Raw genomic sequence first — 23,992 nt, 5'->3', positions numbered from 1 at the left:
ACAACAGTAATAAATAGCTGTGTACCCACTCACTGCCTGTATCATTTATGATACAGAACCTTCCAGAACTTTTGAGAACCTCTCCCCTGTTAGCACTACCCTGATTTTTATATTTGTAATCCCTTTGGTTTTCTGGATGGTTTACCACATAGGTGACTTCCTAACCTACCTCCAGTTCCATTCTACATTTTTCTCATCTTTATGTAAATGTGTTCTGTAATTTGCCACATAATATTCCTGAGACCCACCCATGTAGATGTGCACAGCTGAGGTTCGTCCAGTGTCACTGCTGTACTGATCACTATGCCACGCCACTATTTTTTAAAATCTCTCTCGTTGATGGATGTTAGAGTTGCACTGAATGTTCTGTCATTATGAGCAACGCTATGGACAGGGCTGGCTGTGTCTCTCCTGGTGCCTGTGGGCAAGTATTTCTCTAGGGTGGGGCTCAAATCTAGACTTTAATATTGGCCAAATTAACTTCAACTAAAAAGAACATTTGGATCAACTGTACACGTGCAAGGAAAACGCACCCGTGGGCTAGATGCTGTCTATCAGCTGCTGGTCTGCAGCCCGCAACACAGGCAGACAGCTTCATGGTAAATTGCGAAAGAATAATTCTCTAAGGAGGAAGACGACTCATGCTACATGTGCTCCTGCCACTAACTAGCTTCATTCAAGGTCAAAAGGGCCTTACATGGACAGACCATCTGACCTTCAGGCAAGTGTTTGTGAATATCATTTCTTAAAAATAAGCTTTTGGAGGCTTTTGGAAGGAACAAAGTGTGACCTTATACTCACACAAACCCAGAGGGAAGACATACACGCTACTGACCAAGGGCCGATCCCTACCCTTTCAAGGGCTGTGGGGTTGGAAATCTGACCACCTGTTAGTAGGTCACACTGTGCACTAGAAATGGCACTACTAAACCACCCACTACTGACAATGCGTCCAGAGTGGGAATCTGACTTCAATGATATAAGTTACAAAACGCTGCAGAGAGTACGATGTCAAGTTTGAAAAATTCAATACATTCCAGTCAAAAATAAGTATACAGTATGTGACAGATAACACCTATATTTATATGGTAATTATGGGGAAAAAAATTCATAACAGACCCCAAAGTGTCGTGCGTGATCATCTCTGAGATGACTTGCAAGTGATTTTTTTAAGTTTTACTTATCTGTAATTTTTTCAATGATCCTATGTTACTTTTATTCCTAGTGACGCGGGCATGTGACTAATCAAATTACCTTGATTTGCAATGGCCGTGCTCCTAAAGAGCCCAGAATGGACGCTCATGAATCAGAAAAGCTTTGAGAAAATAGTGAGATTTCTTTCAAAAGGTATTCACCCTAAAATGTGGCCCCAAGATAGTCCACTGTGCTTTGTAAAAGGTACTACTTAGCAGAAAGCTTCCAAAATGACAGAAGAGCAGATAATACAATCAACAACGATAAACAGAAAATTATAGTATCAGTGCAAAAAAATATATATATATATAGAGAGAGAGAGAGAGAGAAAAGTAGGTCTCCTTTTAACTGTGTAAGTTGCTTTTATTTTTTGGAAATTAAGTTTTCATAAATAAAGTTTTAGGAGCACACAACTGAGCCTCGATTCCTCTGTGAAGTGGCAATAATCATACTTACCCTTCACTCAAATGTTATGAGCACCAAATATGTAACCTGCCTGGCCCGTGACAGGCACTGACTCTGAGCGCGTGATGACCTCCCATCACTACCACCATCATCATCATCAAGCAGGAGAACCCTCTAGATCAGGAGCTGGCACACTACCACCTGCTGGCCAAATCCCGCCCGCTGCCTGATTTGATAAGTAAAGTTTTATTGGAACACAACCACGTCCATTTGTTTACACATCATCTGAGGCTGCTTTCTCGCTACAGTGGCAGGGGTCAGTAGCTGCAACGGATACTAGGTGGCCTGCAATGCCTAAAATACTTACCACTTGATAGAAAAAAGTTTGCTGACGCATGATCTAAAAACCGCCAAGTGCTATACCAAAAGAAAGTTATAATTTTGATGTGTCAAAAAAGAATTGTAGGAAACTTACTTTCCTTTTCCCACATACGTAAAAGCTGTTGGCACAAAGTTTTGGATGCAAAATGGTATTTTAACTGCTGACGGCCAATTTAATCCACTCAATTTTATCACTTTACATCCAAACTGGCCACCACTTTGCTTTAAAATACACGCCATCAAGCAGCTCAAACCTCAAACCTCAGGAAGGCAGTTGTTATGTTACTTACAGAGAAACCGACCACCTTGCTCTCCTCCTGAGCTACAGCGAAGGGACGGAGGAATTTTTCCATTAATTTTAAAAGCTTTTAACTACAAAGCAGAAAAGATTTTTCAGGAAGACAAAAAGGCAATATTTTTGCATTTAAATCCAGTTTTCTTCACAAGAGGAAAATAATTTCTGCGTAGTAGGAATTGGGAACACATTTCATTTAGAGGGGAGGAACGGAATTGAAAAGACTCATTTTCAGAAGCATTAATCTCAGGTACCTGGAAATGAAAGAGCTGGAGCACAGAAGCTGGTCTTTGTAGGAGAAAAATTTCCAAGTTTTTGTAAGACTGGTCTCCCTTCTCTATCTCTACACTGTTAAAAATGGATCTTGTTTTAAAACCACCTGGAGGGCGTGGAAAAAAAAAAAAATCAAGAGAACCCAATTTCAATCTCCTTTGCTAAAAAAGAAGTTATCATTCTTTGCCCAAAGCAGGCCACAGAGTTGCCTGCATGACCCAGAGAAGTAAATGAACTGGGGCATTTTAAAGGTTCCGTGAAGGGGAAAGAAATTTTTAAGAAGTACTTGTCACCGTATAAAAGAGGCTAACAGCTTGCCCAGGCGAAGCTGAGTTTTCGGTACTGAAATGGAGCCTGTGAGTCACATCGAGGAGGTGAGTAAACAGTGTATTCAGGACTGTGCTTCACCAGGTACAGAGGTAAAATTCACCTGCGTTAACAGAAGCGGCGGAAAAAGCAGGACGCTGATGGGGAAAAATCAGCCACAAAGGATGTTGTGAGACAGAGTTGTTTTCTGAAAAACAAAACTAAGAGAGCTGTGGGCAGCTTGGCAAGGGAAAGCTCTGAGGCTGGCAGGAGCGGGAGGAAGGCCAGGGATCCCAGCAGCCTTTCCGAACAAGACTGGGGATGACACTCAGAAAGTGAAACAGTGGATTCCGAGGAAGGCGGGAGGCAGGCCTCACTGCCCTGTAGTGGGGTGTGGGGTTCCCTAAAGAGAACCGATGAAGCCACTGTTCCTCATCCTGGTCAAGTCAATCCCCGGACAGGCAGAGTGGAGAACCAAGGACGGGGGCTAGAGAGACATCCTCTCCCTGGGGCTCCAACTACACTGGGAGCAGTAGTCCAGACCCAGAGTGGTTCAGCCCCATAGTGGTCCAGAGCAGCTCCAGTGGTGAAACAAGCCATCCTCAGCCATGTGACGGCAAGCCAGGGAGAGGTGGGGAGCCAGCCTGGGGAGCCAGGCTGTGGAAGGGCCTGAACTTACCCCAGAGAGGAAGCGTGTGCTAAGGTCTAAGAAGAGGGTCATGCAGGCAGACAGGCCCAGCTATCATGCAGCACAGACAATGCTTTCTGCTGTAGCAGTGGCAGCAGCAGCCCGAAGCTGCCCAAGTTCCTGCGTAGACGGCAGAGGGGTGATGACCATGGACTTCCCTGACCTTGGGTCGAAGGGGCGTGTCCTCGGAAACTGGGACTGACTCACTCTCCCCGAGGAGGCATCTTCCTGAGTGCCCTCGCCAGGCCATTCTCGGCCCACCAGGGGAGGGAGGCCCAAGCTACGACGAGACATGGGGCTGCTCTGTGACTGGGGAGCTCAGGGGTCATTCAACTCAGGAGTGCCACTGTCTGTCCCGCAGCAGGTAAATAAGACAAGAGAGTCCTTCCCCACAGCACACAAGCCACCCAAGGAGAAGAGGGGTGCCAGGAAGCAATGCGGGCGATTCCCTGACTGATCTGTCAGCAGTGCACATCAGAAATCAATACTCCCAGGCTACAGATGAGGACAACTGAGGCTCACAGAGGCTGGGTAACAGGGCCAGGGAACACACCCAAGGCCATCACTGGGACTCTCACACTCTGGCCAACGTGGGGACAAACCACCTCTACAAGCTCCTGTAGTTCAGATTTAAGGTTCTTTTCAACAGGGAGTAGTTATGAGCTTCGGGCCTGGAATTTCACTCCCAGCTCTGCCATCTGTGTGACCTGAAACATCAGTCATCTCACCACGCCTCATCACATGAGTGATTCTAAGGATAAAGTGAGATAAAGTGCTCAGAAAAATGCCTGGCACGCAATAAGCACGGAACAGATGTAAGGCAGGCAGCCTGACGAGGATCTGGACCGTTTCTGAGAAAGACACCTGCCCCCAAAAGAACAGAATGGCTCACAATTAACTGGTAAAAAGGATTCTTTGTGCTTTTTATTTTTTTAATCCACTCAAACATGCCCCCAAAGTGGATTAAATAAAAACGTTCAACTCATTCTTTTCTACAGAGCTATGGCATCAAGGCAAGTTATTACCTGAGCTACATAATTCACTTGATTCATCTGCACGCAGTGAGCCAGTAGAAACGGCAAAACCCCAAAGTCACTGCAAGTCCAACTTCGAGTCCATTTCGAGACCTGGAAGAGTATTCCGCTAGAAGACAGTCATAAAGTGTGCCAGGAAATAGAAATGGTGCGCTTAGCCTCCAAGGAGGGCCGTCACATCTCACAGTGACACCTCTGTAATCAAAGGCACAGTCTGAACAGCAGGGTGGCAGGATCTCAGCCCCTGCAGCCACCAGAACTGGCTCAAAAAAAAAAATATCCGTTCTGCAGGGGGTGGCAGGGAGAGATAAACTAGGAGCTTGGGGTCAATATATACACACTACTATATATAAAAATAGGTAAACAACAACAGCACTTTTTTTTAATACATATATGAAAAACTGAATCACTTTGCTGTACACCAGAAATGAACACAACACTGTAAATTAACTATACTTCAATCTAAAAAAACAAAAATCAAAACAAAACAAAAAAACACGGTTCTACCAGTTCTTTGCTGTGTGACTCAGGATATTATACTCACCCTTTCTGAACCTGTTTCCTGACCTCTTGGTGTAAGAATTAAATGAGAGGATGCAGGTGATGCCCCTGTTTAGTGTTTGACACACAGTAGGCACTTATTAAATGGTATCAATTGTATTAATTTGTACTTAACAATTATTCATTCATTTCCAGGTGAGTGAGCCACTTTGGGGAAAATTTCGACTTATTGCACGTAATAGATGGTAGCAGCAATGTTTACATACGAGCTTGGACAGAGTTAGTGGAACCCTGGCTTTTGCAAACCTATTACCAGAGCCACCGTGTTGTGTGTCAGCCTCGTGGTGCAAGAGAACAGGCAGGTGATGGAAAGTTTTAGATCCTTTAAATAAAACAAACAAGAGCATCAAGCTATTGGAGGCAAAGTCCCAAGTCTAATGAAGGGCCACTTCTAAAACGACAGGCACCCTCAGGCAACACTTTTCACAAGATGTGCCCCAACCATACCCAAGCAAAACTGCTACAAATCTTCAAGCTGGAAGCCTTCAGGTTCCCTCCCTGAGGACCAAACTGCAGAGCCTTTTAAGAAACAGAAGTCTCTCAGCACCACCGGCTTGACCCACAAAACTACACCTTCTTGAAAAGGTCAGAAATGGCTGCCTGGGCTTTAGAAGGGTATTTCTTTCCAAAGGCCGAGAGCGGAGAGGGGGTGGCAGGTGTGGCAGTTTGCGTGTGCCTGTGTCAGGGTGAATCAGACAGACAGGAAAAGGCAAAGGAAAGAGAAAGCTTTCCAATTCTACCGTGTGCCAAAAAATAACCATTAACTGTAGGACCTGAAACAGAAAACTCTAATAGGAATGATAAATGGATAGTGCTAATAAAAAGAAAATCTGAAGGCGTCTGCCTCTGTCTCACCCTATTATGTATCAGTCAGTCGCCTCCTGGGAACTTGGTCGAGCCTTTGCTCGTGCTGATTCTGCAACCTGGATTACCCTGCCCTTCCCTGTCTCTCTGGCAAACTCCTATTCTACCCTCAAAACCCAACTTAGAAATGAACAGTTCTGCAATATCTTCTCTGAGACACCCCAAACCATGCCCCTCCACTACTAGATCTGGCCAATTCCCCTCTTCCTTGCATTACTTCTTTTGGTTTACTGATCACTTGCTGCTACTGGCTACTGCTTTATGACGCTAACTCCCCTATCAGGCTGCGAGCCCCCTGGGGCAAGAGAGAGGTTGATTCACCAGTGTACCCACTAATCTGGCGCTCATTCATTCATCTGTCCGTTCATGTACACATGCACTCAAACCTTCACTGAGCACTGAAGTGGGCCTTGGTCACCTGTCCCTATGGCACCCGTTTCCTGTCCAGCAACAGTCTCCGTGTTCACTGGGGGATCCACCCCTCTCCCCAGCCCTCATTCTCCACGTCTGAACGGGGGGGTTCTTCCCTTGGCCTCGGCACACGAGAGGGATCCTGTGATTGGGTGAAGAGGGAGAAGGGACCTAAGCTGGCTCTATCAGAGGGAACTCAAGGCTCCTCCCAGGAATCAAGAAAGAGACTCTTGCTTCTTCCCCTGAATGTGAACCTGGAAGAAAAACTATCTGCCCAGGGGTTATCACAGCCAGCTGTGATCAGGAGGGATTAAACCCACCCAAATGATGTCAACCCAGACATGGTAGAAGTAAGGGCCAGAGAGAGAGAGAGACAGGAGCCTGGTGACAGAGCTCACACCCCAAGATTCAGCCACACCTAAAGCCCAATTCTCCCTTCAATCAAGAAATTCTCTTTCTAGGCATAATCAGGGTAAGCTATGCTCTGGCTGTAATAACAAGCAAACCCTGATATCTCAGTGGCTGAACAGATACGGTCTATTCCTGCTCTCACAAAGTCTGCAGTGGGCCCAGCAGCACAACAGGGCCAATCCCTTCCAGGCGGTGATGCAGGGATCCAGGCTAGCATCACCCTGTAGCTATGCCACACGGAACACATGGCTCCCAGGGTCATCACGGCAAGCACAACGAGATCAAAGAAAATTCACACCAGCTCTTCCACGCTTCAGCCTTGGAGGACGCTCATCACTTCTACTTATAGCCCACTGGCCAGAATGAGTCACATGGTCCCAGTCTAACCTAAGGGAGACTGGGAAATGCACCAGTCCTGCTTTTCCAGGGAGAGACAAGTGAGACAGGCCTGATGAACACACAGCACAGTCTCTGCCACAACAGAATCAGCCACACTTTCTATCACCTGCAACCAAAAGACTCCAAAATGATATATGCCGGGACCACAACAGTGAACAGGACGTGAGAACTGTCATCATGGAACCCACAGCACAGTGAGAGGTGGGGCAAAGAATGAGGGAAACAAGAACCCACAAGATAGGCAAACACACACACGGCACCTTCAGGACGAGGAGTGGGGATGCGGGAGAGGTAGGTAGCAACAAGACACCTGAGGTAACGGAACTTAGCTTTCGGGAGCGCAGAGGGCTGGTAGGGGAAGGGCTCTAGGGCGAGATCTGAAAGCTCAGAGAGTCAGCCCAGGAAAATGGGGAGGCAAGGGGACACAGAGAAGGGATGGGTTCCAGGTAAGAAACCAATGGGTACAAAGGTGACACAAGCTCACAGTGAGGTGAGCAACATGGCTGCAGGGGAAGATGAGAGCCACGGCACACAGGGTCTTACGATAACACATAAAAAAGGGGTTACATTTTAATGACTCCACGGGCAAAGAGGAGCCACTGGAGTCTTAAGCAGGAAAATGGCCCAAGCCAACTGGGCCTGGGGTAGTTTTTCATTATTCCGCCCACGTGCATTAAACTCACCACCTCCTTCCTCCCTGTCTCTGCATCTGCCCCCCACACCTCCAACTGCTATGGTTCCACATTGCTGGGGACAATCCCTAGATGTTCCTGGTGGGCTGGGCTCACCACACGTGACAGCCATGTCCCTTCACCTGGCGCATCCTCAACACTGACCTCGATGGGACAGTGCCACCTATCCCCCCCCTCCCCAACTGAGACCACACAACCTCTGGGAGCCCAAGAAGCAGCTTCAAGGAGCCACTTCCCGCCTCAAGAAGGAAAGCAAATATAAAACAAGCCCAAAATAGTGTGGGTCTGAAAAGCTGAAAAGCAGCCACCACAATGACAAGTATTTTTATCCATCACCCAAAAAGGAGGAGCGGATCATCTTCCAAGTGTCTCTAAGGAAGTTCATCTGTTCAATCTCACGTGCTCCAGACTCCAGAAACGCAAACAGAAATGAGGCTGTAACAGGAACGGCAGCCGAAGAACACCCAGGGTGGAGACACCGAGCAAACGGCAGGGCCTGTGGTATCCTCGTCGATGGAGGGTGCTGACCCCACCATGAGATGGGAGAAGAGACGCCCAAAGATCTATGAGAGAAACCAGGAGATAGGCAGGGACGAGCGAACCTAACGAGCCTGGAGTGTGGGCGTGTCTGCCACAGGAGCCGGGTGTCACCTGCCACTCCACACACCTGCCAAGTGCAAAGAGTGATGAAAGGCCTGGGGACGTGCAGGAGAGACAGAAGGCCCGTCCAGCGAGAACGGCACACCGCCCAAAGTGGAACCTTTCCCTCTGCTACACTGGGCAGGCCACCTGAGCACACAGGAACAGGCTGGGGACACGTGACGGGCACAAGAGCCATCGGCAGCAGAAACTAACACAACGCTGTAAATCAACTATACTCCACTAAAAATTAATTGAAATAAAAGAGGCATCAGAAGAGCCCTGCCATCTGAGCCAGTGCCTGGGCTTGTGTGTGTCAATACAGCTTACGGCAGCGATTGTCTGTCAGCCAGAATTCCTTCCCATTATCCCTCCTCATCCTTCAATAACTCCCTTGGGTGTGACAAGCTCAGAGCCAGCACGCTCGTCGCTGCTTTCATCACCGCGGCTCCCCTTAGAGTTAAAAGTTAGAGCCAGCCAGCCAGCAAGGCCTGGTTCTGTTGCAGCAGAAATAGAAATGTTTTCCCTCTCCTGAGAACAAGGAAAATAAAGGGAACGGTGCCAGGCTAGAGAAGAAACATAACCTGGCCTGAAAGAGTTAATCAATCCTAGTTTTATTTTAACTGTTACTAATCTATAGTGTCTGTTGTTAGATTTGTCCTTCACAAAGCTAACCTGTCACCCCTAATCCTGTGTAATTTACATTCTGCACCTGGTATTTGCTCCCCCTGTGATCTCTTGTAGCAAATCACCCCTTGTAGCTGTTTGCTTTCCAGAAGGGAGCTCCCACACTGATAACCCAGAGACTAATGGACCCCATGACTGGGTTTCCTGACTGCCAGCAGTGACTATTTTGAAACAATGCAAGAAGAAGAATGCAAGACATTCACTGTTTTGATCTTTATCACTCACTTTGGACTGTGAACTCCCCTGTAAGAATCCCTGTAATTCAGCAGAGTGGGCGCACAGTTCTTGAGGCCCTAGCCTACTGTGTCTTCCCTTTGCCTGGCAAAGAAAGTAAAAAGCCTCTGTATTTCTTATCTTCCAAATCTCTGTCTCGGTATTTTTATTCGGCATGGGTGCACAGGGAGCCAAGAGTTGGCAACAGTTCGTGTTTCTAGCTAAGCGTGAGGGGAAGAGCATTAACTCTGGAGTCAGCCAGCCAGGGTTCCATCCTAGGTCTACACGTGAAGCCCTGTGACCTCGGGCCGGTGACTTGTCATCTCCAAGCCTTAGATTCCTCATCTGTAAGGATGTAGCAAACATTAGATTAGACAATCCAATGTGATGCTATTAGCACAGGGACTAAAAGTAGAATAAGCCCTCAACTTATGCTAACTGCTACTACCATCGCTGTCATTGATGTTTGGGGGTTGCTTTTCTCTAAGTAAATGTCACCAAAAGCCTAAGAGATCACAGAGTACCAAGCACATGACAGACTCTCAAAAAACACTGGTGGGAGACATTCTCTAGGATCAACAATCTAATTTCTTTAACTAATAAATTTCAAGTAAAGAAGAAAGGGAGAGAAGGGAAGATACAGATGGGAAACCTGCAGATTCAGAGAGATTTAAGAGGTCTATTAACCGATTACAATGTGTGGATGGACCCTATCTGGAAACTTATTCAAACATTTGTTTGAAATGAAAATTTGAACACTCACCAGATATTTGATGATGTTAAGAAATTACTGCTAATTTTTATTTAGGTGTGATATTACAGGATTTTTTTTCTTTTAAAAAATAGGAGGACCCTTATGTTGTATTAGAGATATATTTCACAATACTTTAGGAGGAAACAACGCTGTGCTTTGAACTTGCTTCAGCGTATCTATGAGAAGCTGGGGAAGCAGGAAGATGTGTGGACAAAGCGAGATTAGCCATGACTTGGCCACCATTGCAGTTGGGTGATGGGTACCTGAAAGCTCATTATATTCTTCAGGCTATTCTTACATTCAAACTTTCCATAATAAAAATATATTTTGAATAAGGAAAGAGAATGTGAAGAACACATGTGTATATATATACGTACACATACACACATGTACAACTGAATCGCTATGTTGTACACCTGAAACTAACACAATATTGTAAATCAACTATACTTCAAATTTTAAAAATAGAATATTAAAAATAAGAAGAGAAAACACACACAAAATATTTTGAATAAAGTACTGGACTGCCTGTGCTCTTCATTAGGGAACTAGTTCATTCACGCACAAGGGCACAGCAGAGGCCTGGGAAACCTGCAAGCCGTGGTGACACTGAAGCAGGAGGCAGATGGGCCCCGAGTTAGACATGTACAACTAGCGTCCTGTTTACACTTCAGACGGCAGGAAAAAGTGGGTTTCGGGCTGGACACTTACAACTAGCCTCCTGTTTGCATTTCCTGAGACAGGAGATAGGTGGGCTTGAGGTTAGACATTTAAAATCAGCCTCCTGTTTGTTCTCCAAAATGGAAGCAATGACAGAGACACGGTAAACAGCCAGGCTTTGTCTCTTGTGGATGTCCTAAGATAACAGTCATGGCAGGAACAGGGGCAAAACCTTGTTTGAGTAAAGGATCAAGGGATCTCCGCTTCCGCCCTCCTTGGGGCAAGGGAGACACCACACATGCGCAGAAAGGCTCCTTGGGGGTCAAAAGTCAGGGGACAACTCCAGGCCATGGTGACTCTTGCTTCTCCCAGATGCCTTCATGTCGCGACCCATCTTGGCTGAGAGGTGCCTGCACCCCTAAGGGGAGGGTCCTGAGACAAATTAGCCAGGGGGGGACAAAACAAGATGATTGGCTGGAAGTAAGACAAAGACCCGGAAAACTGTGCCCTTATAAAGGGTTCAAACTTCCCAGAGGCGCGACTCTCTCTGAGTTCACCCCTGCATCTTTCTGCATGTACTTTGTCTTTCCAATAAACTTTTTACTTTTCTCTTTACCTTCTGCCTCCTCACCTGAATTCATTCTTGACAAGACAGGCAAGAACTAGGGATCCAGGCCCTAGCTGCTGGCCCCTGTGGTCTAGTGGTTAAGACTCCCAGTCTGGACACTGAGATCTTGCTTCCAGCTACTGCTCGCTGCCGCTTACTGCTGCCTGGATCCGAAATCAACACCTCCTTGTCTCCAACCTGTTCCATTTCCAAGAGTCAGGGCAGCCATGCTGGTGACAGGGCTATGGCTGATATTAACCGGAATTAACACAGAAAGCCAAGCAAAGGGGAGGAAGACCTCGGCTTGGCCATCTCACAGGAATTAGGTGCTAAGATTCCTTCCTCAGCAAACTGAGGGGGAGGAACAGGAAGCAAGGGGTCCTGCAATACTGTGATTTACTGTGGGCCGCAGTTCTCAGCTCACAGCTCCCAAAACTCTTGGAATTTCCTAAGTGTTGAGAATGATGAAGGTGTCTTTTGTTATGCTAATAAGATGACTTTTAGAAGCACCTAAGGATGGGGGCTGGGTGCCAGGAGAACCAATCCTGTGATTAGAAGGTTAGAACTTTTGGTCCTACCCCCTGGCCTCCAGGGAGGGGAGAGGCGCTGGAGATTGAGTCAATCACCAATGGTCTAAGACCCAGCAATCCCACTCCTGGGCATATACCCTGAGAAAACCATAATTCAAGAAGAGTCATGTACCACCATGTTCATTGCAGCTCTATTTACAATAGGCAGGACACGGAAGCAACCTAAGTGTCCATCGACAGATGAATGCATAAAGAAGATGTGGCACATATATACAATGGAATATTACTCAGCCATAAAAAGAAATGAAATTGAGTTATTTGTAGTGAGGTGGATGGACCTAGAGTCTGTCATACAGAGTGAAGTCAGTCAGAAAGAGAAAGACAAATACCATATGCTAACACATATATATGGAATCTAAGAAAAAAAAATGTCATGAAGAACCTAGGGGTAAGATGGGAATAAAGACACAGACCTACTAGAGAATGGACTTGAGGATATGGGGAGGGGGAAGGGTAAGCTGTGACAAAGTGAGAGAGTGGCATGGACATATATACACTACCAAATGTAAAATAGATAGCTAGCGGGAAGCAGCCACATAGCACAGGGAGATCAGCTCAGTGCTTTGTGTCCACCTAGAGGGGTGGGATAGGGAGGGTGAGAGGGAGACGCAAGAGGGAGGAGATATGGGGATATATGTATATGTATAGCTGATTCAGTTTGTTATATAGCAGAAACTAACACACCTTTGTAAAGCAATTATACTCCAATAAAGATGTTAAAAAAAAAAATCACCAATGGTCAATGATTTCATCATTCCTGCCTCTGTAATGAAGCTTCTATTTTTATGGATAGGACAGGGTTCCAAAAGCTTCCAGGGTGGTGAACACATGGGGATCTGGGGAGAGTGGCGTGGCTAGAGAGGGCATGGACGCCCGGTGCCCTTTCCCCATACCTGGTCCTATGTATCTCTTCCACCTGGCTCTTCCTGACTTATATCCTTCTACAATATACCAGTAATCTAGTGAGTAAAATTCTGAGTTCTGTGAGACGCTCTAGCAAATTCATCGTCTTGGGAACCTCTGATTTATAGCCAGTCGGTCAGAAGCACAGGTAACAATCTGGGCTCACAACTAACTGGTGTCTGAAGTGGAGGGTGATCTTGTGGGACTGGCCTCTTACCTGTAGAATCTGATGCTATCTCTGGGTAGATAGTGTCAGAATTCAGCTGAATTCTCAGACACTCCGCTGGTGTGGGAAAGCCTACACACACACACACACACACACACACACACACACACACTCCCTCTCTCTCTCTCTCTCTCTCTCTCTCTCTCTCTGGAATTGGGTGAGGAACCATTTTTCAGGCCCCCTAAAAGGTGCTCTGTTAAAAGAAGTCAGTCAGTCAGTCTCTCTCTTTCTCTCTGATATTCCAATCTGAGATTCGCTAGGACTGGCATGGGCCTCCTTTAGAAGATTTTTTAATGGTATTGTGGTTTTGTTTTGTTTTGTTAAGAGCTCTTATATTTTACAGATACAGCCTTGAAATAGGTGTGGAATGATATGAAAACTCAGGTTTGCTTCAAAATACCACAAGAGACTGGGAGTAGGATGGGACAGAGATGATGCAAAATTGACCAGGAGTTATTAACGGTTGAAGCATGATGATGGGTATTTAGAGGCTGATTAAACCTCTAAATTTTCCATTTTTGTATCTTTTCCATAATAAAAAGCCTTTAAGAATTCCTTGGAGATTTGGCCTTGTTAGTCATTCACACTTTAGTGGGAATTACCCCTATCCCTCCAGAAGGGAGAACTCCTTACCAATTTTCATTCATACATAACAATTTTGCTTCAACACCCAGTTTTGCATGGTGAGCAAACTTTTTTCCCCTGACAAGGTGAGAGCCCGGTCTCAATCTGCTCAGTATCATGAGATATTAAAAAACAAAAACAAATTCACATCCAACTCTTCGTTTTGAGCAGCAGTTTAATGGAGATGTCAGCTCAGAGTTCTGTATCCTGAGTCCTTACACAGAATCCAGTCTTTTATTTAAAAGCTTGTTTTCTTTTGCATAAAAATGACTCCCAGATATATCAAGAGTGTTGGAACCCACTGGTGCCAATTTATGAAGCCAGGGCTGGTGGTATAACTGCCCCCAAGGTCCTGGCTGCTTCAGGAACTTTTCCATTTTATTAAAATGATGGTCACATTCAGAGTTTTCCACAGCGTGTGATTATGAATGTATTTTTCACCAGCTTGATGCTTAAGCTAACTTTTCCATTAATAGTAACTCTGCCATTATAATGGGAACAAATGCCGCTTACACATTTATTTCACCCATGAACAAAAATTCAGGGGCTAACTACACCCACACAGTAAATGACAAGCATCTTATAATTTGAAAAATCAGTCAACAGCTAGCTGAGTCCCTCCACCACAGGAGGAAGTAAAGATCCGTTTGCTGAGGATGGACTGGCAGTACTGTACACAGCACAGAGGCGAGCAAACAATGGGGAAGCAGGGCTGTGATCAAGACCTAGTACAGCATGAAAAAGGCAGAACAAAGGAGCCCCGAAGGACAGGAAGAGGAAACAGCACCTATGGATTGTAGACAGTTACAAAACTTCACATGAACTAAGGTATTTCGGAGGTAAGTAACAGAGACAGATTCTAACCTGAGCTACAAAGGAATTACTGTAAACAGTCAGGAAGTTAGGAGAACCTGGCCCAGAGAAGGACCTGAAACCAGAACGGCTCTGGCCAGTTCACACAGGAACAAATGGAGGGTCATCAGGACCCAGTTACTGAATAAGCGGCCTCTGAAGCATTCTCGCCGTTCTTGTTTAATTTAGGAGTTAAAGCCCCAACTGCCCTGGCTCAGGTCACATGCCTGCCCTGGGGACAAAGCAGGGCAAAGTACCTAAGATCTACTCTCCTAGCAAGACCGCAAGACACGGTGGGGTCATCATTCCTCCAAAGGAAATCAGGACAGAAGGAAGAAAAGAAAGCACTCCTGTCCACTACGGGTACTGAACCTGATTCTTTATATTTAATCCTCAAAGTAACCCTACCAGTAGGTATTACCAGCTCAACTTTACTGACAGAGAAACTGAGGCTTAGAGAGGTCAGGTGGCCTGCCCAGGAACGAATGCATGGCGGTGAGGGACCAATCTGAACTGAGTCTGACATGGGACACCTGTGCTCTCCAAGCCATCGGGCTGCAGGAGGCGACGCAGGACCAAAGTCCAAATGCCGCCAACAATTCTACACTTTTCTTGATGGCAACTGCTAGAAAGGAATGGAAAAATCTCCGGAGACGAATCCAAACCAAAAGGATTGCACTTGCGGGAGGTAAAGAGGAACCTTAGAGCAGATCTATCTGGGACGTGTCCAGTATCTTTTATCCTCAAAATCCCTGGTGAGAACAAATCCATTTCCTCTAATGTGTAGCTCTTCAGGAGGGATGGGAAGTGGACAAAAGAAATTTCCGAGTGTCATAACTAACAACCCCAAAGAAAAGGGGAGGAATGTTCTAGAAGCTCCAGTTAGGTGCCCAAGCTCTGCAAGACTGCTGTTAAAGACACAGCTCTAGGAGCCCATGAGGCGGGCGTCACTCTACGTCTGCACTTCTGGCATGTCAACCCTGTTTCCTAATTACCATAACGGACGTGTCTGCCTCACCCCCCAGGCCTGGAGCTTCCCCAGAGGCAGGTAATGTGTCTTGTTCGTCTTTGTAACCTACGACAAGCCTTGGTTACACAGATGCTACCCACGGGTGAAGCATCAATAACTTTACAATCAAAAAAAGAGGACAAACTCAGTCTAGGGAAGAAAACGCCACTTGAGGAACGTCTCAGCTTCAGACTCACATCTCTCGTGGCTCATCTCCTAGAATCATCAACTCTACTGCTCCCAGGGTAGGGGACGCCACTGAGGGTAGAGAAAGGGAGTTGAAGGCCGGACCCGTAGGAGGTAGTCAGTAAATATGTGCTACATGAGCTGGTAGCGCCCATCTTTCTCTCAAGATCCCCTCCAGACTCTCCAAGCTCAAATTCCCCCTAAAACTGACGGCCAGGAAAACGTGTGCCTCCCCCAAAGAGCCGTGCTTCCTCTTATTAGATACGGAGTCCCTTCTGCCAGGAGGCTGAGTTACAGGGGTGCCTTGCACAACCCACTCTCCACCTGAGAGTGGAGAGAAGTCCATCCATCACTCTTTAAACATGACCCGGAACAGCCGAATCCACTTGACGGACTGTCATCCCCTTCGATACTTACAGAGCTCCTACTGTATGCTGGAGCCGAATGAGGCAATGAACACACAGTAAAAAAAGATAACGTCCTAGCCTGGCATTCTACTGCAAGCGGCTTCAGAATCGAGTAGGTCCGAGCACGGGTGGGAGGCGTTCCCTCCTCCTGCAGTAACTGAGGGTGTGGGACGAGGCCCCGCCAGCACCATGCCAAACGGCCGACGTGCCATGTTTCTGTCAGCTACTGCTGGCAACCCTCACCTCCCTCCACGTATTCTCTCAAATGGGACGAGTGACTGGCCCTTCTCTTAGGTGTCTCTTTTTCTCACTGAGCCTGGCCTTCCAGAACACAGCAGGACGATGGGCTTGGGCTCTGGTGCTAGATGGCCTGAGGGATTCGGACCCAGTTCTGCTTCTTACCAGCTGAGAAATCTTAGACAAGCTACTTCACTTCTCAAAACCCCATCTGTCAACAGTACCTTCCCTCAAGGAACCCTGCTGAGGATTGCAAGAGTTCATCGACGTAAAGACTTAGCACAGGGCTTCCCTGGTGGCGCAGTGGTTGAGAGTCCGCCTGCCGACGCAGGGCACACGGGTTCGTGCCCCGGTCCGGGAAGATCCCACATGCCGCAAAGCGGCTGGGCCCGTGAGCCATGGCCGCTGAGCCTGCGCGTCCGGAGCCTGTGCTCCACAACGGGAGAGGCCACAACAGTGGCCCGCACCGCAAAAAAAAATAAAATAAAAAATCATCATCATCATCAAAAAAAAAAAAAAAATTAAAAAAAAAAAAAAAAAAAAAAAGCCTTAGCACAGTAACCAGAATTGAAAGTATGCGCTGACGGCTAGTTGCTGTATTACAGCGGCTCTTATATAATGAGTGTTTTGATAGCAGTGTTCTTTCCCTGCCAGATTAACCTACACCTGCCAGAATTCTCTTTTCCCTCTTGTTTTCAAAAGTTGACCACCACAGGGTGTCAGGAACAATCTTTGCACAATCTTTCCTGTCCTGGGCCCCTGATTCTCACCAGCTACTACATACGGTGTTGCTTTGGGTTCTGAGCTGTCCATGCAGCGTGCTGTGTATGTGTGCAGGGAGGTGGAATGGTTTTAATGCTTTGAAAGACACCTAGAGAAAGAAGGTTCAGGAACTCCCTTTTCATTGGGATGAATCACAGAAGAGTTATTCAATTGTTGGGGTATTTTAAATAGTCATATTATTTAAAGTGATATATTTTTTCTTCCTTTGCCCTTTCGAAATGGGAAGAGCAATGCCTCAACTCTTCCCCCTCATCCTTTTACTACTCCACTCCAACACACGTTTACAACTCTTTCTTGGTAAAAACCAACCCATTAATAAAATGACAGCCGAGCATCACGAAGAATGGGTTTGATTAATGCCAACAAAGAGGGCTCGGCAAAAGTCGTGGTGAAATGAAACACTAATGTTATTCAGAGATGAGAGATCACTGACAGGATCTCACTTTGCAAACAAAAACAGAATGAAAAATCAGTGCGGCGTAGTAAATGCCACTGGAGGACCATCTCTGCTTCAACCTCACCTCTCTCCCAGCTTGCTGACTACAGCCATCGACTCCACTGCTCCCAGCGTAAGAGGATCACAGAAGGACGTGGAAGAAGGCTTAAGGCTGGCAAGAGAGTCTTTTGCCCTGATGTGGGAGTTCAACACCTACCTCTCTTGCAGGCAACAAGAGCAACGATGCAAGGGGATCCGACAGTAACTTCACATCACACCTGGATCTTCCCCGCACACCGCAGCTGGAGTGCAGTGAGGTGGTGAGGCTTTCTCATGGTCAAAATGGGTGGTGGGGGGCTTCCCTGGTGGCGCAGTGGTTGAGAGTCCGCCTGCCGATGCAGGGGACACGGGTTCGTGCCCTGGTCCGGGAAGATCCCACATGCCACAGAGCGGCTGGGCCCGTGAGCCATGGCCGCTGAGCCTGCGCGTCTGGAGCCTGTGCTCCACAATGGGAGAGGCCACAACAGTGAGAGGCCCGTGTACCGCAAAAAAACAAAAAAAAAGTTGGTGCTGACAGGGCACCCAACCAACGCTGAATGAACCAACCAACCAACCAAGCAGCCGGCCCAAGAATGAACTACAGTGTTTCCTCAGCGGGTCAAGCCCCTCCGAGTTTCTGACGAGCATGTCAATCCCCCAGATCGCTGCCCCAGGCCCGGCACCCAAAGGAATCCAGGGACACGAGCACTGGTCTCTAAGCTGTGTGGGTCTGACCACATCCTTACAAGTGGACACCTTGCCCTGGTTCTCCTGAAGGGACAGAAGCTCCCAACCCCCTTTCACTCTGGTAAGAACCCTTCACCCTTCCTAGCTCAGCAGCCCTTCCTTCATTCAGCAAACCAGAGCCACCCCTGTCCCAGGAGAATTTCAAATACTTTCACTCAAGGGCTACTTAGCTAAATTCACCGCCTGTCAACAGTCACTGAGAATACAGTGATGAAAGAGTCTCTGCCATCCAGAGACCCGGAGTCCACTAGGATTGTCACAGTTCTGAGGGTAAGGGGCCCGCTCCCCTCTCCACCCAGGCTTTCTGCCACAGCCAACTCTGGTCTCATGATCCCTCTGAATGAAGGTCCACGGATGGGCAGAGACGCTGCAGGGACCACCTCCCCGTGCCCAGGCCCTCCCATCCCGGTTTTTAACTCCTCACCCAGTCGCCTGTTTGGCTGAGACCTTGGCTTGCTTTCCCTTGAGCTCACCTGAGTTAGAACTCAAGTTGCTTCTAAAGTCAGCTCCCTTCTTTCGAGGTCATTCAGAGACAGAGGAAACAGACCACAAGGATGGCAGCCTGAACCAGAATGAGCTCAGGGGCTGCTCCTCAAAGGCCTTACCCCTGAAGCCCACCCCAGGTCAGGCACGTCTCCACGGCAGCTGTGGGTGTTTTTCTGATTCCAAAAATAAAACTTACTCACCGTAGAAGATTTAGAAAGTACTAAGTATAGGTGTATACTTTTATGTGTGTATGTACACAAACACACATGACTTGTAATAAATACTACCACCACTGGATCACCACGACACACACACACACCTGTATATATTAGTTACCTAATCAAAAACTTACTCTCCCAGCTTTACCATTGAGTATGGTGATAATTAATGGTTTCTGACAAAAGCATTTGATCATACCAAAAAAGGACCTTTATTCTTCATTTACCGAGAATATTTTATCAGATATCGATGATGAGTGTTACCAAATGGACATTTTGGTACCTATCAAGATAAATATCCGGTTTTTCTCCTTTGATTTATTAATGGGTGGACTTGATGGATGAATTTCCTAATGTTAAACCATCCTAGAAGTCCTAAATACATTTTAACTTTTTATATATGTTGTTCCTTTAATATATGACTAAATTTGACAGAGCGATACCTTTCTGGAATTGTTATGTATCCATGCACAAACGCTACCAGTCTATACTTTTCTTGTTTCTGCTATCTCTGTCAGATTTTTTATACTGGAGTGATACACACTTGAACCAAGGTACAGATATAGATAAAAAATGCTCTAAGAAAATATAAATAGTGAAGGGCTTTTTGTATACACCTTGAAGGGTGCCCTGAAAATCACCATAGAACCATCCAGGCTTGCTGCCTTCTTGGGACACAGCTCTTTCTTAACTTTTATAACTTTCTTCCACAGATTTTTTTGGTCCCTTCAGGTAGCCTGCCTCATCTTCAATGAATTTTGATACTGAATGCGAGCCTAGAAAACAGTCCATCTCATCCCTATTTCCCCATTTCTCAGCACAAAGTTGTATGTGATATTCTCTTCTGTTTTGAATATTCTCCAAACCCAAGGGTACAGCTGTTTTCTTATTTTTCACGTTTTCTCTCTTATCTCCTTGCCACAGGTTTCTAATTAAATGATATTTTTCAAAGAACCACGTCTTTCTTACTTTTCTCTGTCAACTGCAATGGTTTTACCATTTTGTGTTTTGTTTGTGGGAGGCGGAGTGTGTGACTGCTTGTTTTGCTGACATCTGTTTAACTGGCTGGGCCTCGGTCTGAAATATCTCCAAAGCAGCTGATGTCGGGAGTAAACGCGGACTCTGCCGCCCTTACCTCAATGAGCTTCCTTTCATAGGAGCTGGCTAGTTCCTCGGCAACTTCTCCCGGCTTCTGGTCCGTAACTGTAACTTCTCCATCAACATTCCAAAGATTTGGTACAACTTTAGGAAAAGAAAGACATTCCGTAAGTATTTTAACAGTAATCAAAAATAATTCTCCCATTTGGAAAAAAAAAAATTCTTCTTTTGCAAATGGCTTCTCCAGAGAGAAAGCTCTTGTTAAAGGAGAAAAAAAAGATCACAATTACTAATTACTTCAGCATTGCATCATTTTCACAGAAGTACAGTAAATCAAATGATAAGCTGTATTTAAGAACAGCAATAACTGTCCTAGAGACAGATGCACAGGAGTCTGGGGAACAATCCTATAGCTACTTTCCATTTCAGGGGAAAACAGACAGTGTTTTGGCAAATATAAGAGCCTACACTTACATCTTTTATACTGGTCAAATTTCTTTTTCTCCATCAAAAATGTTTTCCAGGAGATAGTGCCTGCCTAGAGCCTGAAGTGAAATGGCAATGGGGCTCAGATTATATTTAGAACCAAGGAATCTTCTGGAAAAACTCTAAAACCAATGCACAATGACAATGCAAAGACATCTTCATGAGATACTGACTCTCAGGTCAGCACAAGAATTAGCACAGTATTTTAAGGAACCTCCATACCCTTTTCCATAGTGGCTGCACCAATTTACATTCCCACCAACGGTGGAGGAGGCTTCCCTTTTCTCCACACCCTCTCCAGCATTTATTGCTTGTAGACTTTTTAATGATGGCCATTTTGACTGGTGTGAAGTGATACCTCATTGTAGTTTTGATTTGCATTTCTCTAATAATTAGTGATATTGAGCATCTTTTCACATGCCTGTTGACCATCTATATGTCTTCTTCAGAGAAATGTCTATTTAGGTCTTCTGCCCATTTTTTGATTGGGTTGTTTGTTTTTTTTATATTAAGCTGTATGAGCCAAAAACATGAGTTACATATATCTGGAGAAAACTTTAATTTGAAAAGATACATGCACCCCCATGTTCATAGCAGCATGATTTACAATAGCCAAAACATGGAAGCAACCTAAGTGTCCACTGACAGATGAATGGATAAAGAAGATGTGGTACATATACATAATGGAATACTACTCAGCCATAAAAAAGAATGAAATAATGCCATTTGCAGCAACATGGATGGACCTAGACATTATCATACTAAGTAAAGTAAATCAGACAGAGAAAGACAAATACCATATGATATCACTTACGTATGGAATCTTAAAAAGTGATACAAATGAACTTATTTACAAAACAGAAATAGACTCACAGACAAAGAAAACCAATTTATTGTTACCAAAGGGGAAAGGAGGGGAAGGATAAATTGGGAATTTGGGTTTAACAGATACACACTACTTTATATAAAACAGGTAACCAACAAGGACCTACTGTATAGCACAAGGAACTGTAATAACCTATTATGGAAAAGAATCTGAAAAAATATATATATATGTATAACTGAATCACTTTGCTGTACACTTGAAGCTAACACAACATTGTAAATCAACTATACTTCAAAAAAAAAAAAGAGCACAGTAGATGCCCATGGGCATTGTTTCTACTATCAGGTATATACCCACATATGCTCACTTTGTAGAGAAGAGTAAAAAGATAAAAACAGGGAAAGAGCCAGATAATTCCAAGATAAGTAGAAGGAGAGCAGTGGAGAACTCCTGCATGAGCAGTTAAGACCCAGTAGTGTGACTATGGATTCACCCCACGTCTGAAAACGAGCATCAGGGATGCAGATGTAGATGCCTGTGTGTCCTGAGATGAGATTCCTGGATGCCCCATCAAGGGTGATGAGACGGCAATGAGGCAGAACAGGAAGCTAAGGTGAGCCCCCCAGCGACTGGGATTCGAGAGACACGGGCTCTGGTCAGGCACTGAGGGAGAAGTCAACACGGGGAAAAGCTGAGCAACAATGGGACTCGCTGCTGGGCCTGAACTGACCAGTGGCTCCACCTTCAGCCCTTCACGGAGCCTCCATCAGGCCACGGCTGGTCAGGGCCCCGGACGTAGCAAGGCCCCTGAGTGACGACACAGAATATACTGGAATAAAACCCTAAGTGGTTTCCATCCCAGCAGTGACTATAGCTCCAGCCACTACTGCAAGGAGTGACTCAGTAACAACCTGTTTAAGTTGACAGATTGAACATGTTAATTTACATTCACAACCTCTCAAAATCTCATTAAAATACCAATTAAAAATAATTCCTTCTAAAGGCACCACCCTTAAAGAAAAAGAGAATGAGAGAGAAAACAACACAACAAAATTTTAGAAGCTGAGAAGAAGGTAGGTAACTGGTGAGGAACCTGACAGACCTGAGAAAATTTCATTCTCAGCTACAAGTGGGCAACTGCAAAACACAATCTGATTAAAGTGAACAACTTGCATAAACTGCTAACACGAGACACTTCTAGAAGCGGAAGTGAACACCAGCTAAAAGTCCAAAGAAGGGATAAAAGTCTGCCTTAAGAAGCAACTAGCAGAAGACTAGGGGTAAACAGAGGTAAAAACAATACACACTGAACTTTTGAAGTTTTGCCATTCTTCTTCCCTCCCCACTCCCAGAGCAGCAGGCATCAGGCATATACCTCTAAGCAAGGGAACAGAAAGTAATTTCCTAGGAATCTACCAGCCAAAGAGGAAAGGGCTCAATGTGGGGGGTTTTCCGGGAAAATGGCACAGCCCCTCCATCAGTGTTTTAGTGCCCCACTCCTACATCTGAGAAGACAGCCAGAAATCACCTTACATTTGAGGCAAGCACCTAAGATGAAAGACAGGGACCAGAATAAACAAATAGAGAAATCAACATGTAGGAAAGAAAAATTATTAAGTGAGAAGAACGTTTCAAAAGCAAACTACCGGTAATACTCCCAGAGAGAGAGGAGAAGGTGCAGTTGAGAAACGGGAAGAGGGAGACACTTGAAAAGAACACACAGAATGTATAAAAGCCCTTTGGAAAGCAAAACTATGACAGCAAAAATGGAATACCACGTATAAGGGATAGACGGTAAAGAAATTTCTAGAGAATAGAGCCAGAGGATGACAAAATGGAGAACAAAAAAGGAAATCAAGAATTACCAAATGAGAAGCGCTCAAGAAAGAAAAAATAACTCAGAGAGGAGGAAGTCAAAGATACAATTCAAGAAATGTCCCAGAACCACCAGACATGAGTGTTGAAGCTAAAGAGCTCTACTGAGGATAAGCTTGATGATAAGCGATGCTCACGTGCTCACAGTGAAATTCCACAACACAGGAGACAAAGAGGAGAGGGTACAAACTCCTGGAGTGGAAGCAGAAGTTTTACAAAGGATAAAAAAAATCAGAAATGGCACAGGATTTCTGAACAGCATCACTGTAAGCTAGAAAACAATGAATCTTCAATGTCCTGAGCGGAATTATTTCCAACCTGGAATGATCTACAAAGCCAAACCATGTGAGAAGCGGGTAAAGGCATTCACAGACATGCAACCTCTCAAAAATGTTACCTCCCACCCAAAGAAGAGAAGAAATCCAGGAAGAGGAAGACAGAGATGCCAAGATATAGGAGATCCAACACAAAACTGAGTTTGAGAAAATTC

General features: G+C 45.6%; 1 protein-coding gene across 1 annotated transcript in view; it reads right to left on the bottom strand.

Annotated features, from left to right (window-relative positions):
* The window catches only part of SNX29 (sorting nexin 29), a 548,807-nt gene that overhangs the window by 254,507 nt on the left and 270,308 nt on the right, over window positions 1-23,992 (bottom strand). The window contains exon 15 of the mRNA XM_060031763.1: window positions 20,353-20,459. Coding sequence (XP_059887746.1) covers window positions 20,353-20,459 — 107 coding nt within the window. The remainder of the gene's footprint in view (window positions 1-20,352; window positions 20,460-23,992) is intronic.

This window comes from Delphinus delphis, chromosome 15 (genome assembly GCF_949987515.2).
Source record: "Delphinus delphis chromosome 15, mDelDel1.2, whole genome shotgun sequence".
In the NCBI taxonomy this organism is placed as follows: domain Eukaryota; kingdom Metazoa; phylum Chordata; class Mammalia; order Artiodactyla; family Delphinidae; genus Delphinus; species Delphinus delphis.
This window is presented reverse-complemented; position numbering and strand designations above follow the sequence as displayed.